The sequence below is a fragment of the Phocoena phocoena genome, chromosome 2 (assembly GCF_963924675.1).
Source record: "Phocoena phocoena chromosome 2, mPhoPho1.1, whole genome shotgun sequence".
NCBI lineage: Eukaryota > Metazoa > Chordata > Mammalia > Artiodactyla > Phocoenidae > Phocoena > Phocoena phocoena.
This window is the reverse complement of record NC_089220.1, coordinates 158,959,181-158,977,194: the sequence shown is the minus strand read 5'-3', so window position 1 is coordinate 158,977,194 and position 18,014 is coordinate 158,959,181. Positions and strand designations below refer to the sequence as shown.

The window sequence follows — 18,014 nt, the reverse complement described above, 5'->3', positions numbered from 1 at the left end:
AAATGTTCAACAATAACCATGTAACATTTTTGCAGACACCAGGAGACTAAGAAGAAGGCTGTCTTAGTACAGCATGAGGGGGAAACAGAATTTGAATCCTTGATGACACTGAGCTAAAGAATTAACCAACAGTAGGATAATCTTACCTTGGAATTTCTTGTGATACAAAGTAATAATAAATGTTTCTTATTGTTTAATCTTAATTGAGATGAGTTGACTACCTGCAAACCTAATGCATCCTAAATGACTTAACTTTTATATGAGGGAGGGGGAGAGTAAGTTTCCCAAAAAGAGTCTTGGTTAAACTAGAAATTAACAATTTATAGTAATACTCCTAGTCATATAGACAAAAAAAAAATCTATTAGAGTAACTTCCAAATTACCAAGACTACTTTCCAAACTAGTCCACTAATTTATAGCTGACTGTGTTATTCATTACAATTTATCTGAAAAATCAGCCTAGTTTGCCCTTCCCACAAGGCAATTATATTTTAATCTGTATTAGTCTGCTCAGGCTGCCATAACAAAATACCACAGACTGACTGGCTTAAACAACAGAAATGTATTTTCTCACAGTTCCAGAGACTGGAAAATCCAAGATCAGGCTTCTGTTTCTGGAGCTGTCTTCCTGGCTTGCAGAGACAGTCACCTTTCTCACTGCGTCCTCATCCTCTGGTGTCTCTTCCTCTTTTATAATAAGGACACCAGTTCTGTTGGACCAGAGCTCCACCCTATGACCTCATTTAACCTTAATCACCTCTTCAAAGGCCCTATCTCCAACACAGTAGTTATACGGGGGGGGTTAGGGCTTCAACATATAAGTTTGGGAGCAGGGGGCATAATTCAATCCAAACCATCATTTTTCTTCTTGAACATTAAGAAATATATCCTCTTACGAATACCCAAAATGTACTCCTGATAGTAATACTTTTAACAGCATGTATTACTGGTTTTCAAAGCATTTTTCACATAGTAAACTAAGCAGACATCCTGGTTTCACAGATAAGGCACTATGTAAAGCTCAGAGATAATAATTTATCCAAAGATCCCCTAAACGGTAAATGGTGCAGCTAGGACTGTGTACCACACAGCTCTTAATCTTGTCATATGCACTTAAAAGATAGGAATTTTATTTAACCTAATGTTCTGAACAACAGAAGCAGCTTGGGGTCAGAAAGAGGAAGGTCAGAAAGAGCAAAGGACAGAGTTCAAAGCAGAATGTAATTAACAGGAACATTAGCTTGGAGGTAAGCAAGCTTAGTCAGCAGGCCCAACAGAGAAGGAAATATGCCACAAGGCTAGAGAAATCCTACAGACCCTTGAGGAATTTGGACTACATCCTGAGGCTAAAGGGGAGCCACTGAAGGATTTTCAGAAAGAAAAGACATGACTAGTTTTTGGCTTTAGAAAGATCACCTCAGTTGAAGTTTTACCAAGTGGACTGTGAAAATACAGACGAGAATGGAGACAGAATTCTGTTATAATATGTACTCTGCACCACACACAAGAAAGTCATCTTTATGTTAAATACCCCATGAAGACATCTAACAATGAGGAGAAAGAAATTTGGTGAGGTTAAGTAACTTGCCCAAAGGAGCACTGCTAGGAAGGAATAGAGCCACCAGGTCTCCAAAGGCCATGGTCTCCCCTATGTCACACTGCCTCCCAGTCTACAATTCTAAGAGTGAACAAAGTATAGTTCTAATGTGTCACAGTGAAACAACTGAAGTATTTCGTCTAAGATGAGCCACCCCAAGTCATCATTAACTAATTTGTGTACCACATGAATTTTAATTAACTGGAAGGGAAAAAAGAATAGAGTGAGAAAGCTGACTTTCTCCAGGTAGCTGAGAATGTTTCTGATCTACGAAACAATTAATGCTCTATATACGGGATCTATAAATGAAAAAAAAAAAAACTTATAAACATTTAACACTTTTCTAAGTTATTCCTCAATAAAGGAACAAATTCACATCTTTAATTCATACCCAAATAAATGTGACTTTGCTAGGAAATTACTAAAGGAATATAATGCATCATTTCACAAACTACAAGGTAAGGTAGTAGTTAACACTGTCACAATCAGCACCAAACTTAATTAACTAACTTAAGAAAAATAAAGCACTTCTGCTTAAAAAAAAAAATCAAGGTTCTATAAATATCAACAAAAGTACCTTGTGCTACCACTGACTCTGCCTATTTCCTCACTTACACCAGCTTACAATACAAGTCTCACAGAATCAGTCTTGGCTATCTCCATCCAAGTGATTCATTAACCACATTTTCCAAACCAAAAATCATAACTAGTATGACACTACCTGACAAACTACCTTTACCCTAATTTCTTAATCTGTTATATAAAAGTATAAGAATTACAACAGTATGAATCAATTAACAAATCTTTACTGAAATCAACTAAATTTTCTAAATTACAGACAGCTATTCCCAAAACCTGTGAGACAGACAGTCATTTTTACAAAAACTCTAAGACATGAACAGAGGAACATTCTGTTAACACCCATCAGTTATAAAAATAGAGACAAAAGAAGGAAAAATATTTTATTAACAAATTACCACAAACTGAATCCAAACCAAATAATTTAACCAATCAGAAATTTAAGTACCAATTAGGGAGATACAATAATATTAAAAAGAAAGCCATCTAACAAAATATGTACAAGACCTATTTGAGGAAAACTACAAAACTCTGATGAAAGAAATCAAAAAACTAAATAAATGGAGAGATAATCCACGGTCATGCGTAAGAAGACTTGATATTGTCAAGACATTACTTCTCCCCACCTTGATCTATAGATTCAGTGGAATCCTAATCAAAACCCCAGGAAGTTATTGTGTGAATATCAACAAAGTGATTCTAAAGTTTATACACAAAGATGATGTCATCCAGATAGCCGAGTAAGACACCCCTCATCGTATCCACCTTCAACAACAATTCTGCATCCGTCCTTGGGCAAAAGGGAGCTGTGGGATCCAAAGAGACTATAAAACTCAGGAGCAGTCCAAGATCAAGGAGGGCTGTTTTAAGACAGACCTGTACCCATGGTCTCAGCTACAGACTCAGAACCAACTTTATATCAGAGGCCATGGCTATAGCCCCATTTAGCTTTGGTTCTGACACCAGCACCATATGCCAAGGGGCATGAGAGGACTCTTACCCACCAGTACATCAGGTAATACACATACATTCAGTCTCAGATGTGAACCATGAACTGGCCTGTGAATGAGCTCCAGCCCCTCGCAGCTGCAGTCCAGGAGCCTCTAGAGAACACTAATTTAGACAATCACCCACAGATTAGAGAACCTTTGTGGAAGTCTAGGAGTCCAGTTGAGAAGTTCCAGCCCACCAATGGAACAAAAGAAATCTGAGATAAGATGCATTGGAAAGGGTAAGAAGCACAGTTTGATTTTACCCGCTTTACCCATCCCTTCAAGGCAGCACAGCTCAGAACCGAGAGAACACTTTTCAGCCTATGACTTCCCCCTCGAGGTAAAGTGAGAGCAGGTGAGGGAACGCCTAGCTTCCCCAGCTGTGTGACACACTGCCAAAGAAGCCCCGTCCAGAATACTGAGTCGTGAGCAGCAAAACTAGGAGGTGGTGAGTGGCTGGGAGACCAGCAGCCAGACCTTGGTGCGGAACACAACAGAAGGGATGTGGATCCTACTAAGCACGTCAAGGGCTCCATTAGGAGGCCCAAGCACAAGCTCCTGGGGATGCTCTGCCCACAGATACCCCCACACTGGCCCACAGGCACCACCAGTGCCCCTCGTGCCCGACCCCACATACCCCACCTCATGACAGGCTCCCGTGAGTGCTCCACACAGTACCAAGAGTGAGCTTTTGCAGCAGGCTAGTGAGCACGCACAGAAAGCCAGCCTGAACCTGCAGGCCTGGGAGAGACCATAAACTTGAGCCATAAGCACCACCCTCAGGAAAGCAAAAAGGAGGCTGTCAGCATCCGGCCTGGTACTTTGCAGGATCAAGAGAATGCAAACAAGCTTAAGAATTCTGTCACAAGGAGGAGCAAGAAATGTGGAGCAGGAATACCCATAGAAGATATATCAAAGCCTTGGAATCCCTAGCAGATCTGACAGAAGATATTTCTCTCCTGCAGTCAATTAGTAAAAACTGGAGGAGCTGACTGCTACTTCAAGTGTGAAGACAGCAACACAAGAATTCAAAGAATATGAAAATTCAAGAGAAAATGACACAATCAAAGGCTCACCAGTAACCAATCCCAAAGACATGGAGTTCTGTGATTTACCCAATAAAGAATTCAAAACAGGTGTTTCAAGGAAGCTCAATGAGCTACAAGAAATCAAAAAGATAATGTAACGAAATCAGTAAACACATGAACAAAAATGAGAAGTTTAACAAAGAGACAGAAATCATAATAAAGAAACAAATTCTGGAGCAAAAAAATGCAATAAATGAAATAAAAAATGCAACAGAGACCATCAACAGCAGCATGGATCAATCAGAAGAAAGAATCTGTTAAGTAGGAGACAGGAACTTTGAAATTATCCAATCACAGGAGAAAAAAAGAATGAAAAAGACTGGGAAAAGCCTGTGATTTTGAGGATATGATAAAAAGAAACAATTTGTGAATTATTGGAGTCCCACAAGGAGAAGAGAGGGAGAAGAGGGCAAAAAGTATTTTTAAAGAAATAATAGCATAGAACTTCACAAATCTGGGGAGAGATTTGGACACCCAAGTTCACGAAGCTCACACGTTCCCAAACAAATTTAAATCAAATCTTCCGCAAGGAACATTATAATGAAACTGTCAAAAATCAAAGACAAAGAGACTCTTAAAAGCAGCAAGAGAAAAGAAGCTTGTCACCTACAAAAGAATACCCATAAGGCTATCAGCAGATTTCTCAGCAGAAACCTTACAGGCCAGGAGAGAACAAGATGATACATTCAAGGTGCTTAAAGAAAAAACTGCCAACCATGATTAATTTATCCAGCAAAGTTGTCTTTCAGAAACAAATGAGATATAAAGACTTTTCCAGACAAACAAAAGCTGAGGGAGGTCATCACCACTAGGTCTGCCTTATGAGACATGCTGAAAGGAAGTCTTCAGCACGAAATGAAAGGATGCTAATTAGCAACATGAAAATATACAACACACTGGTACAGGTAAGTATATCCTATCCAACAGCAGCAGAATACACATTCCTCTCAAGCACACACAGACCATTCTCCAGGATAGAATCCATGTTAGGTCACAAAACAAGTCTTAGCAAATTTAAAGAAATTGAAATCATACCAAGAATCTCTTCTGACCACAATGGTATGAAACTAGATACCAATAACAGAAGGAAAACCGGAAAATCCACAAATATGTAGAAATTAAAAAACACACACCCGAACAACCAATGGATCAGAAAAGAAAACAAAAGGGAAATCAAAAAACATCCTGAAACAAAATGGAAATACAATTTATGGGATACAGCAAAAACAGCTGTAAGAGAGAAGTTTATAGCAATATACGTCTACATTAAAGGGAATTCCCTGGTGGTCTAGTGCTTAGAACTTGGTGCTTTCACTGCCGTTGCCCGGGTTCAATCCCTTGTCGGGGAACTAAGTTCCTGCAAAGCATGTGGCGCAGCCAAAATAAATTAAAAAGAAATGCATTTTAAAATAAATGTCTGGGGCTTCCCTGGTGGTGCAGTGGTTGAGAGTCCGCCTGCCGATGCAGGGGACACGGGTTTGTGCTCCGGTCTGGGAAGATCCCACATGCCGCGGAGTGGCTAGGCCCGTGAGCCATGGCCGCTGAGCCTGTGTGTCCAGAGCCTGTGCTCCACAACAGGAAAGGCCACAACAGTGAGAGGCCCACGTACCACACAAAAAAAATAATAATAAAATAAATGTCTACATTAAGAAAAATATCTCAGATAAACAATCTGACGTCACACTTCAAGAAAAAAACAAGAACAACCTAAGCCTAAAGTTAGCAGAAGGAAGGAAATAAAGATCAGAGTAGAAAAAAATGAAATAGAGACCAGAAAAAATAGGAAAGACCAATGACACAAAGATCTGGCTTTTCAAAGAGACAAACTAAATTGACAAACCTTTAGTAAGACTAAGGGGAAAAAGACATGAATAAATAAAATCAGAGGGCTTCCCTGGTGGCGCAGTGGTTGAGAGTCCGCCTGCCGATGCAGGGGACAAGGGTTCGTGCCCCGGTCCGAGAAGATCCCACATGCCATGGAGCGGCTGGGCCCGTGAACCATGGCCGCTGAGCCTGCGCGTCTGGAGCCTGTGCTCCACAACGGGAGAGGCCACAACAGTGAGAGGCCCGCGTACCGCAAAAAATAAATAAATAAATAAATAAAATCAGAAATTACAGTGGAGACATACAATAGAAACATTAAAAAAATCATAAGAGACTCCAATAAACAATTATACACCAACAAACTGGATAACCTAGAAGAAACGGATAAATTCCTAGAAACATACAACCTACCAAGACTGAATCATGAAGAACTAGAATATCTGAACAGACCGATAACAAGTAAGGAGACTGAATCAATAATCAAAAATTTCCCAACAAAGAAAAGCCCATTACCAGATGGTTTCTCCCGTGAATTCTACTAAACATTCAAAAAGGAATTAAAATCAATCTTTCACAGGCTTCCAAAATAAATGAAGAGGGAACACTCTCAAACTCATTTTACAAGGCCAGCATTATCCGGATACCAAAACCGGATAAGAAAACTACAAGAAAAAAAAAAAATTACAGGCCCATATCCCTGTTGAATAAACATGCAAAAATTCTCAACAAATATTAGCAAACTGTATTCAACAGCACAGTAAAAGGGCCATACACCATGATCAAGAGGGATTTATCCCTAGGATTCAAGAACAGTTCAACATAAACAACTAACATATGCAATAAGTGTGATGCATATTAATAGAATGAAAGATAAAAATCATATGATCTCATTAGATGCAGAAAAAGCATTTGACAGAATTCAACATCCTCTCATGATAAAAACTCTCAACAAATTGGGTACAGACGGAATGTAGCTCAACATGATGAAGGCCACAGATGACAACACCATACTCTAAGGTGAGTTTCAAAGTTTCTCCTCTAAGATCAGGAATAAGACAAGGGTGCCCACACTCACCCCTCTATTGTATTGTACTTAGTACTGGAAGTCCTAGTCAGAGCAATTAGGCCAGAAAAAGAAATAAAAGGCATTCAAATCAGAAAGGATGCACAAAACAGTCTGTTCACAAATGATATGATCTATATACAAAATGCTAAAGACTCCATCAAAAAAAAAATAGAATAAAAGAACTCAGTAAATTTGCAGGATACAAAATCAGCACACAGAAATCAGTTGCCTTCCTATACACTAATAATAATATATCTGAAAAAGAAATCTGTTTAAATCCCATTAATAGCATACAAAACATCAAAAACAATAAAATACAATTTTTTTGTACTGGTTTGTATGGATGCTATACAATAACATCAAAAATAACAATAATATATAGGAATAAACTTAACCCAAGAGGTAAAAGAGCTATACTGTGAAAACCATATGACTTTGAAAAAAGAAACTGAAGACACAAATAAATGAAAAGATTTATCATGTTCATGGATTGCAAAAATTAGTATTGTTAAAATGTCCACACTACCCAAAGCCATCTATAGATTCAATGCAAGCCCTATCAGATTTTCAAAAGCACTTTTCACAGATAGAAAAAAAATCCTAAATTTTGTATTGGAACTACAATATATTGGAAATAGCAAAAGCAATCCTGAGAAAGAAGAACAAAGGTGGAGGCATCACACTTCCTGACTTTAAACTATATTACAAAATGATACTAATCAAAAAAATTATGTATATATAAAATATACATACATATAGTACCAGTGTAAAAACAGATACAAAGACCAATATAACAGAATTAAGAGCCCAGATATTAACCCTCACATATACAGTCAAGTAATATTTGACAAGGGAGCCAAAAATACCCAGTGGGGAAAGGATAATCTCTTCAATAAATGGTGTTGAGAAAACTGAATATTCACATGCAAAAGAATGAAACTGGACACCTATCTTACACCACTCACAAAAATCAACTCAAAAAAGGATTAAACGTAAGACCTAACACCATAAAACTCCTAGAAGAACACAGAAAAAAGGCTCCCTAACATTAGTCTTGACAATGACTTTCTGGATATGACACCAAAAGCACATGCCAAAAACCCAAAAATAAATAGGTGGGACTATATCAAAATTAAAAGGCTACAACACAGCAAAAGAAACCATCAACAAAATGAAAAGGCAACCTACAGGATGGGAGAAAATATCTGAAATCTGTCTATCAGGTAAGGGGTTAATACTGAAAATATACAAAGAACTCACATAATTCAATAGCAAAAAAAAATTTTTTTTTAATTTAAAAATGGGCAGAGGACCTGAATAGACATGTTTCCAAAGAAGACATACGAATGGTCAACAGGTACATGAAAAGAGGCTCAACATTACTAATCAACAAGAAAATTCAAATCAAAACCACACCTCACACCTGTCAGAATGGGTATCATCAGAAAGACAAGACATAGGGCTTCCCTGGTGGCGCAGTGGTTGGGAATCCGCCTGCCGATGCAGGGGATGCGGGTTCGTGCCCCGATCTGGGGGGATCCCGCATGCCACGGAGCGGCTGGGCCCGTGAGCCATGGCCGCTAAGCCTGTGCATCCGGAGCCTGTGCTCCGCAACGGGAGAGGCCACAGCAGTGAGAGGCCCGCGTATCGCAACCAAAAAAAAAAAAAAGACAAGACATAACAAGCACTGGCAAGGATGTGGAGAAAAGGGAACCCTTGTGTCCTGTTGGTGGGATATAAATTGGTATGCCCACCATGGAAAACAGTATGGAGGCTTTCAAAAATTTTAAAACAGGACTACCATATGATCCAGAAATCCCATTTCTGGGTATATATCCAAAGGAAATGAAATCAGGATCTCAAAAGGATAACTGCACTCCCATGTTCACTGCATTATTCACAACGGCCAAGATATGGAAACAAGCTTAACAAACTTAAATGTTCATCTACAAATGAATGGATAAAGATATGGTGTGTATACACACATCACACACACACACAGAGGATTATTTCTCAGCCACCAGAAAGAGCAAATCCTGCTATTTGCAACAGCATGGATGGACCTTGAGGGAATTATGCTAAGTGAAGTAAGTCAGATAGAGAAAGACAAATACTGTATAATATCACTTATATGTGGAATCTTTAAAAGCTGAACTCAGATAAACAGAGAGTAGAATGGTAGTTGGTGGTGGGGAATGGGAAAATGTTGGTGAAAGGGTACAAACTTCCAGTTATGAGATGACTAAGTTCTGGGGATCTAATGTATAGCTTGGTGACAATAATTAACGATACTGTATTATATATTTGAAAGTTGCTTTCTCCAAAAAACAAAATGGTAATTATGTGAGGTGATGGACGTATTAACTAACCCTACTGTGGTAATCACTTGGTAATGTGTACGTGTATCAAATCACCATGTTGTATACCTTAAACTTTTACACAATATTGCATGTCAATTATATATCAATAAAGATTGAAATTTTTAATAAATATGGTTTATCTAGAGAGTCAAAGGACCAAGAATAGCCAACACAATGCTAAATACAACTTTGAGACCAAAGTTGTACTACCCAACTTCAAGACTTACTATAAAGCTACAGTAATCAAGACAAGTGTGGTTCTGGCAAAAGAACAGACAAATAGATCAATGGAACAGAACAGAGAGGCCAGAAATAGGCCCATATAAATATAGTCAATTGATCTTCGACAAAGGAACAAAGGCAACATAACGGAGCAAGGAAAATCTTTTCAACAAATGGTGCTGGAACAACTAGAAATCCACATACAAAAAAAATGAATCTAAACAGAGATCTTACATACTTCACCACAATTATCTTAAAACAGATTACAGACCTACCCAAAATGCAAAACTATAAAACTCCTAGTTTTATAGGAGAAAATCTAGAGACCTTGGGTTGGGCGATGACTTTTCATTTATTTATTTATTGGCCACACGGCGCAGCTTGTGAGATTTCAGATCCCCGACAAGGGATCAAACCCGGGCCCTCAGCAGGAATTGAACCACGGAGCCCTAACCACAGGACTGCCAGGGAATTCCCGGGCGATGACTTTTTAGATACAATACCAAAAGCATAGCCCATGAAAAGACAGAATTGATAAACTGGACCCATTAAAGTTAAAATTTTCTGCACTGCAAAAGACACTGTCAAGAGAATGAAAAGACAAGACACAGACTGGGAGAAAATATTTGCAAAATATGCCTGATATGGGACTTCCCTGGTGGCGCAGTGGTTAAGAATCCGTCTGCCAATGCAGGGGACATGGGTTCGAGTCCTGGTCTGGGAAGATCCCACATGCTGCGGAGCAACTAAGCCCATGCGCCACAACTACTGAGCCTGCGCTCTAGAGCCTGCAAGCCACAACTACTGAGCCCACATGCCTAGAACCCATGCTCCACCACAAGAGAAGCCACCACAATGAGAAGCCCTTGCACCGCAGCGAAGAGTAGCCCCCGCTCACCACAACTTCAGAAAGCCTGCTCGCAGTAACGAAGACCCAACGCAGCCAAAAATAAATAAATAAATAATTATTTTTTTAAAAACCTGGTAAAGAACTGTTATCCAAAACACACAAAGAACTCTTAATCGCAACAATAAGAAAACAAATAATCCAGTTAAAAAATGGACCAAAGACCTTACAGACATCTCATCAAAGAAGAGACACAGATAGCAAATAAGCATAGGAAAAGGTACTCCACATCATGTCATCAGGGGAATGCAAATTAAAATGAATTATCACTACACACCTATTAGAATGGCCAAAATACAGAACAATGACAATACCAAATGCTGATAAAGATACGGAGCAACTAGGACTTTCATTCACTGATGATGGGAATCCAAAACTGTACAGTCAGTTTGGAGGTGAAAACTTACGTATACACAAAAACCTGTACACGAATGTTTATAGCAGTTTTACTCATGATTGCCAAAACCTGGAAGCAACCAAGATGAACAGATAAATAAACTGTGATACATCCACACAATGGAATACTATTCAGAGCCAAAAATAAATGAGCTATCAAACCATGAAAGGACAAGGAGAAACCTTAGATGAATATTACTAACTGAAAGAAGCCAATCTGAAAAGGTTACATATTGTATGATTCCAACTATATGATCTTATTTAAAACGCAAAGCTTAGGAGACAGTAAAAAGATCACTGGTTGCCAAGAGTCAGGAAGGAGGGAGGGATGAATAAGTGAAGCACAGAGGATTTTTAGGTCAGTGAAACTACTGTGTACTGCAGAATAATGGTGGACACATGTCATTCTATGTTTTTCAAAACCCAAATAATGTACAACAACAAGAGTGAACCCTAAACTACGTAAACAAACTACAGACTCTGGGTGATAATGATGTATCAGTGTAGGTTCATCAGCCGTAACAAATGTACCATGCTGGTGGGGGATGTTGATAATGTGGGAGACTGTACATGTGTAAGGGCAGACAGTACATGGGAAGTCTCTGTGCCTTCCATTCAATTTTGCTGTGCATCTAAACCTGCTCTCAAAAAGTCAACTGGAAAAGAAAAAAGAAAGAGACAGACAAAAAAATAAATCCATTCACCTCAGTATGTTGGCTCAAGCACAGTTCTAGTACATCAACAGTATAGTTCAGGCTGTAGAACAGGGCTCAACAACTATGACCCTCAGGCCAAATACTTACCCCCCATTTTTGCAAACAAAGTTGTATTAGAACACCTTCACACCTATTAATTCACATATCATCTATGGTTTTCTTACTACAATGGCAGAGTTGAGTAGTTGTGACAGACCACATGGCCTGCAATACCTAAAATAATTATTATCTGGCTCTTTGGGAAAACATCTGCCCACTCCTGCTCTAGAACAGTGATTTCCAACCCTAGGTGGACATCAAAACCCCTGGTGAGCTTTTTAAAAAAATTCCAGAGCCCTGGATCCAATCTAACCCTCACCTCCCCCCAAAAAGATTACAATTTCATTGGTCTAGGGTAGTGCCATTAGGTATTACTATATCAATACAAAAATGTGTAAAATAAAAAAGGAAAATATACAAGATAAAAATCAGGTTATCCAATAATATAAAAGATAAAGGCACGATGTTAATACACAGACCACAGAGACCACAGAGTACTACATAATAAATCAGAGCCATAAGTTTGGCTCTGATCTCCACGAATCCACAAAGATAAAGAAACAAGATCAGGGGCTTCCCCGGTGGCGCAGTGGTTGGGAGTCCGCCTGCCGATGCAGGGGACGCGGGTTCGTGCCCCGGTCCGGGAGGATCCCACATGCCGCGGAGCCGCTGAGCCTGTGCATCCGGAGCCTGTGCTCCTCAACGGGAGAGGCCACAACAGTGAGAGGCCCACATACCGAAAAAAAAAAAAAAAAAAAAAAAGAAAAAGAAACAAGATCATTACATGACTTACAGTATCCATGAGGTCAAAACATCTTGGTGGAAGTAAACTTTTTTCCGAAGACTTGTGCCTGACTATAAAAGGAATGTTTTATTACAGTTCTTCTCAGCGACATAAACATGTCATTTATTCCTCTCACTTTACACCACCTTACCTTTTCACTCAAAAACGAAACAAAAACCCTGAGAGTGGCAGGGTTTTCATATAGACAGTACCATCCTACCTGCCTGCCTTTCTTTTCTCTCTCTCTCTTTTTTTTTGGGGGGGGGCGAAGGGAGGCAGGGGGAGTAGGCAGAATAAGGATGAGTGTAAGAAATGCACAACTGAACTGGAGATAAGTGGCTCTATATTCCACAAGATATAATTAAACACTAATAATAAATCCAGTAACGCAAGCAGTCCCCAAGTTATTATACTTAGTTGATACAAAAGGGATTTATTCAGACCTATAATCCATTTCTCCTGCATTTACCCACTTACTGAATGGCTTCTGTTGATTATGCCAAATGTGTCCAGATGAAAGAACACAATATATATCAGGGCACAGCAAAAAAAAGCACAGTGTCATCTTACCAGTGTTAAATTTAAAATGTGGTTTCTCTGTTTCCAAATGTGGGAAATACTACACTGGTTTTCTACAGTTTAATGCCAGCAGTTTGGGTATATTTTTGACTGAGACCTCATCTCCTCCACTACCCTCCTTTGCATCTGACACTATCAAAAACGAATTACGTGTAGCTCTTTCAAACTTGTCGTGGTACACATGATTTTCCTACTACCTAGATCCCTTGCCTCCCAACCTCCCCTTCCGCTTAACTCATGACTCAGAAAAACTCACTCCATGAGAAATTTAAATTTCCCTGAAACCCCCAAACATTGCACTGTTCCTTAAAATTCTCTCTGAAAGTTCCTTTTTAAAAGGGACAGCTCTCAATCCACATATAAGCCACACATATTTTGAAGGTACTTACAAAAGATTCTAAGTGTCTAAAAATCCAGCAATCTATAATACAGAAGATTATGACAGAACATCAAAATTAATGTTAGAAGGAGGAACTTGCCCCTCAGCCTCATGACACCACAGCACACAGCCAGAGAAACCTTAGAGTGCCTTTCCTCTCTCCTCCCGCTGCCCACTTCTACCCACACTGCCAGCTAACAGTCAAGTCTTATTCCTATTTTCCAACCCACTGCTCTGCCAATCAATTCAATTGTGGAGGAGTAAAAGCTGGAGTGTGCCGGAACCAACTGTGTACTAACGGCTGAAAAAGAGAAGGTCCATAGATTCACTTCTGTGACTGCAAATTACCTTCTGTGGGCATATTGGCTTTACGCTGGAGAAGAATGGCTCTAGGTAAAATAAGTCATCTTTGAGTTCTCCCTTTCCCTATCCACCATATCTCCTTCACCGAGCTTCCTGATTCTTCTTCTTGCACCTATTTCTTCCTTTTCCATCTTAACTGCAGCTATCTCAATTCAAGAACAGATATACCAGTCCTCTAACTTGTCACTCTGCATCCAGTCTGCACCTTCACAAATCCATCCTGCACCAGTGCCAGACGAATCTTCCTCATCCTCTGTGCAAAAAGTGGAAGGATACAAAACAACTTGACGGTGGTTTGGGGGAGGGGATGAACAGGCATATGCGGAGAAGAAGGAAGGGAAATTCTAGGTTTTGCTTTTAATACAACTGAATCATTTAATCTTTTATGGGAATCTATTAATTACCTACATGCTCTTTTAGAAAAAAAAATGCTGCTTGACATTTTTTCTTTCTCTAAGCAAAATTCTACAAACTGCTAAAACTAAAAACCTTTCAAAAGTTACAATTATTTTCTTCTATACAGAACATTTCCTCATTTAAATGTAAGTACTACAGATCAATTTTCTCTTCCCTAAATTTAAGGCTTTATAATCTTCTATCATTCAATGATTTTTACATAACTATACTGCATGTAACATAGACATCACAACACCTGGAGTCTTTCATAGAGTAGGCAATTAATAACTATTCGTTGAGCATCAAACAACTAGTTGCTGAATTACTTTTAACACATCTCTACAGCCTCAAACACTCCTCCTTCTAGAAAAGAAAAATAAGTAGTCACAGCCCATCACAATGATTCCAGGCACTAGAGAGTTTAGATAATTCACGACCACTCGCTACCATCACCTCAAGATCAGCCTCCCACCATCTCCTCTTGAGCTCCTTCCAATCCATACATACTCCAGCCTCCTTCCAATCTGTTCTCCACTCTAAACACAAGTAATCTTTATTTTTATTTTTTAAAAAGGGATTCAAATGCTTGCCTTTTTATTTATTTATTTTTGGCTGTGTTGGGTCTTCATTTCTGTGCGAGGGCTTTCTCTAGTTGTGGCAAGCGGGGGCCGCTCTTCATCGCGGTGCGCGGGCCTCTCACTATCGCGGCCTCTCTTGTTGCGGAGCACAGGCTCCAGACGCGCAGGCTCAGTAGTTGTGGCTCACGGGCCTAGTTGCTCCACGGCATGTGGGATCTTCCCAGACCAGGGCTCAAACCCGTGTCCCCTGAATTAGCAGGCAGATTCTCAACCACTACGCCACCAGGGAAGCCCAAAACACAAGTAATCTTTAAAAAGTAAAAATGATGTCATCCCATTGCTTAAAATTTTCCACGTCTTCTCATCAGCCTCAGACAAAAGACCAACATCCTTAACACAGCCTATAAAAAACTTATTTGATCTGGTCCCTAAGTCTCCACAGATCACTTTCCCCTCTTTGCTCACTATACTCTAAAGCACACAGGTTTATAACTTGTTCAAAATCATTCTGCTCATAAAGAACGGACGTATGGACACGGGGAGGAAGGGAAGGCTGGGACGAACTGAGAGAGTAGCACTGACATATATACACTATCATATGTAAAATAAATTGCTAATGGGAAGCTGCTGTATAGCACAGGGAGATCATGTCAGTGCTTTGTGATGACCTAGAGGGGTGGGATGCGGAGGGTGGGAGAGAGGCTCAAGAGGGAGGAGATACATGTATACACATAGCTGATTCACTTTGCTGTACCATGGAAACTAACACAAGATTGTAAAGTAATTATAATCCAATAAAGATGCGAAAAAATAATAATACTTCTGTTTTCCCTCACCTTTGGGCCTGTATACGTAATGTTCCTGTTCCCTCTGGTAAGGACACTGTTGTTCCTTCCTTCAAAAATTCTTGGTTAACTATATTAAATTTGGTTAATTATATTCACCATTCAGATCTCAATCCCAACATTACTTCTTTGATATGCCAGGCTGGGTGGGAGCAGCTGACATACACTCTCATGTCGACATGTGCTTCCCTAGATAAAATTTATTACAGGATGTGGTTTATTTGATTAGCGAGGGAGGCAGAGATTTTATCTTAAGGGCAACCATTACATCTGATTCACAAAATATACTTAGGCACATGACAGTCAAAAACTGCTGAATAACTGAATAAGTGACACACTAATATATGCTGTCATACAGTGAAGTATGCTACATATAATTACACATATTTCACTTTATTGGGCATTCCTATGGTTCCAACTTGGGAACCCGTAAAAATTTGCCAGTTTTCTTTAGGATCTTTATGGCATTCTCTGATTATTCTGAAAGAATGGGAGTATCGCCAGTTTGTCTCCCCACTATTCATAATAAAGTCTGAATATGATTGATTATTAATTCTAATGAAATGTGGAGGTGAAAAAGAAAAAAAGATTTCGCAACCTTTGTGAAAGGGAAATGGTTTAAAAGAGAAATGGATTAATCCAAAGCTTTTTTCATGAAAAGCATAAAAATAAATAACAGAAGAGGGAAAATGTCAGAGAAACAGCTGAAACAAAAAACATATTCTCCATTTTTTTGTCTTTTTCTACTACTTTAGTTGGGTCATTTTTATTTTTTTTGAGACAAATACTTTAGTACAGAAAAGGAAGATATGTACCATAGGTAATATCAACAACAGATTTCTTCAAATCTAATTTGGAACATACTCAAATTAGAAATAAACTAAATGATGACGATCAACACTTTAAAATTAGTGTTTCATACTGCTTCATAAAGATCATATAATTTAAACAACTTCCTATTAATCAAATAAATTTATTCAAACAAATTACCAAACTTTTGGCATGGGTAAAATTTGGAGAAAACAGATATATGAAACTAAAACTATTTCAAAATTAGTGCTGAAAGGTGAAATATACAGAGCAATAATAAGACCCATAATATAAGAAACTATCCAAAATGATTAACATAGTATATGCTGTACTAAGAGAATTCCTACACAAGGAACTTTAAATTTTTTATGAGGTATTTACACAAGCTTTTAGTCAGAGATGTGCACTACAGATAGTGCTATACAAAGATATTTAAAATTCAGAGTCCCACTATTACCATAAATGGAAGGCATTAAGTCTACTAAACCAATCATCTATACCAAAGTTTCTCCAAGTGTGGTCTGCGGACTACTGAGGATCTCTCACACCCTTTCTGGAGGTTCACAAGGTCAAAACTATTTTCATAATAATACTAATGCTATTTGCCTTCTCTTCTGGCAAGATGCCTTTTAACATTCTGTGTGACAAAATGAAAAGTATATATAAAGTAATTCTGCATTCTAAGTACAATAGGAAAAAGCACTTGTGCAATTTAGTTGCAAGCTGAATAAGCCATTTTCCCATGGAACTTCAAAAAACAACTGACAAACTATGGTTAATCAGATTGGATATTTGGCAGACACTTTCCTAAAAATGAACGAAGTGAGCCTATCATTTCAAGGAAAATAACTGGCAATACTTGTTGCCAACAGTAAAATTCGAGCTTTCAAGTAAAAAATAGAATTTTGGAAACCTTTCATCCACCAATGTGAGCTTGGAAGCTTTTCAATACTTAAAGACTCATAAGATCTGTAGTGATATTAATGAATGTGATTTTTTTCATATCATATAATGAAATGTGTCAACATTCAGAAGGATCCACATAACTAAGTGAACAAATACTTTCCATCCAAATGACCCATGCAATGATTTTTAATGTACTGGAGTATAAAATGTTCATTGATATGGTTTCAGAGTCCACACAGCAATCAACCTTTAAGAACTACTATCTGCTGAGTTTTGATACAATATCAAAGAAAATTATCCATAATTCTATGCACAGGCTATTAAAATACTCCTTCCTTTCCAACTACATAACTGTATGAAGCCAGATTTTCTCACATAGTTCAACCGAAATAAAATATCACAACAGGCTGAATGCAGAAGTGTCTTCTAGCTGTCTTCTAGCCAGTCACTAAAGAGATGTGCAGTAATATAAAACAATGCCACTCTTCTCATTAAACTTTTTTTGTTTGGGAAACCTATGGATATTTTTCAGAAAATTATTATTTACATTATTTATGTTAAAACCCATTACATGTTATTTTAAATGAA

General features: G+C 38.5%; 1 protein-coding gene across 19 annotated transcripts in view; it reads right to left on the bottom strand.

The window, feature by feature from the left end:
- ABI1 (abl interactor 1) overlaps positions 1–18,014 on the bottom strand; it is a 103,752-nt gene that overhangs the window by 73,821 nt on the left and 11,917 nt on the right. Inside the window, exon 3 of one of the 19 annotated variants that reach the window (XM_065872891.1) lies at positions 15,999–16,020. The exons of the other annotated variants lie outside the window; for them this stretch is intronic. Within the exon in view, the coding sequence (XP_065728963.1) occupies positions 15,999–16,020 (22 nt within the window). The remainder of the gene's footprint in view (positions 1–15,998; positions 16,021–18,014) is intronic. 19 annotated transcript variants of the gene reach the window in all.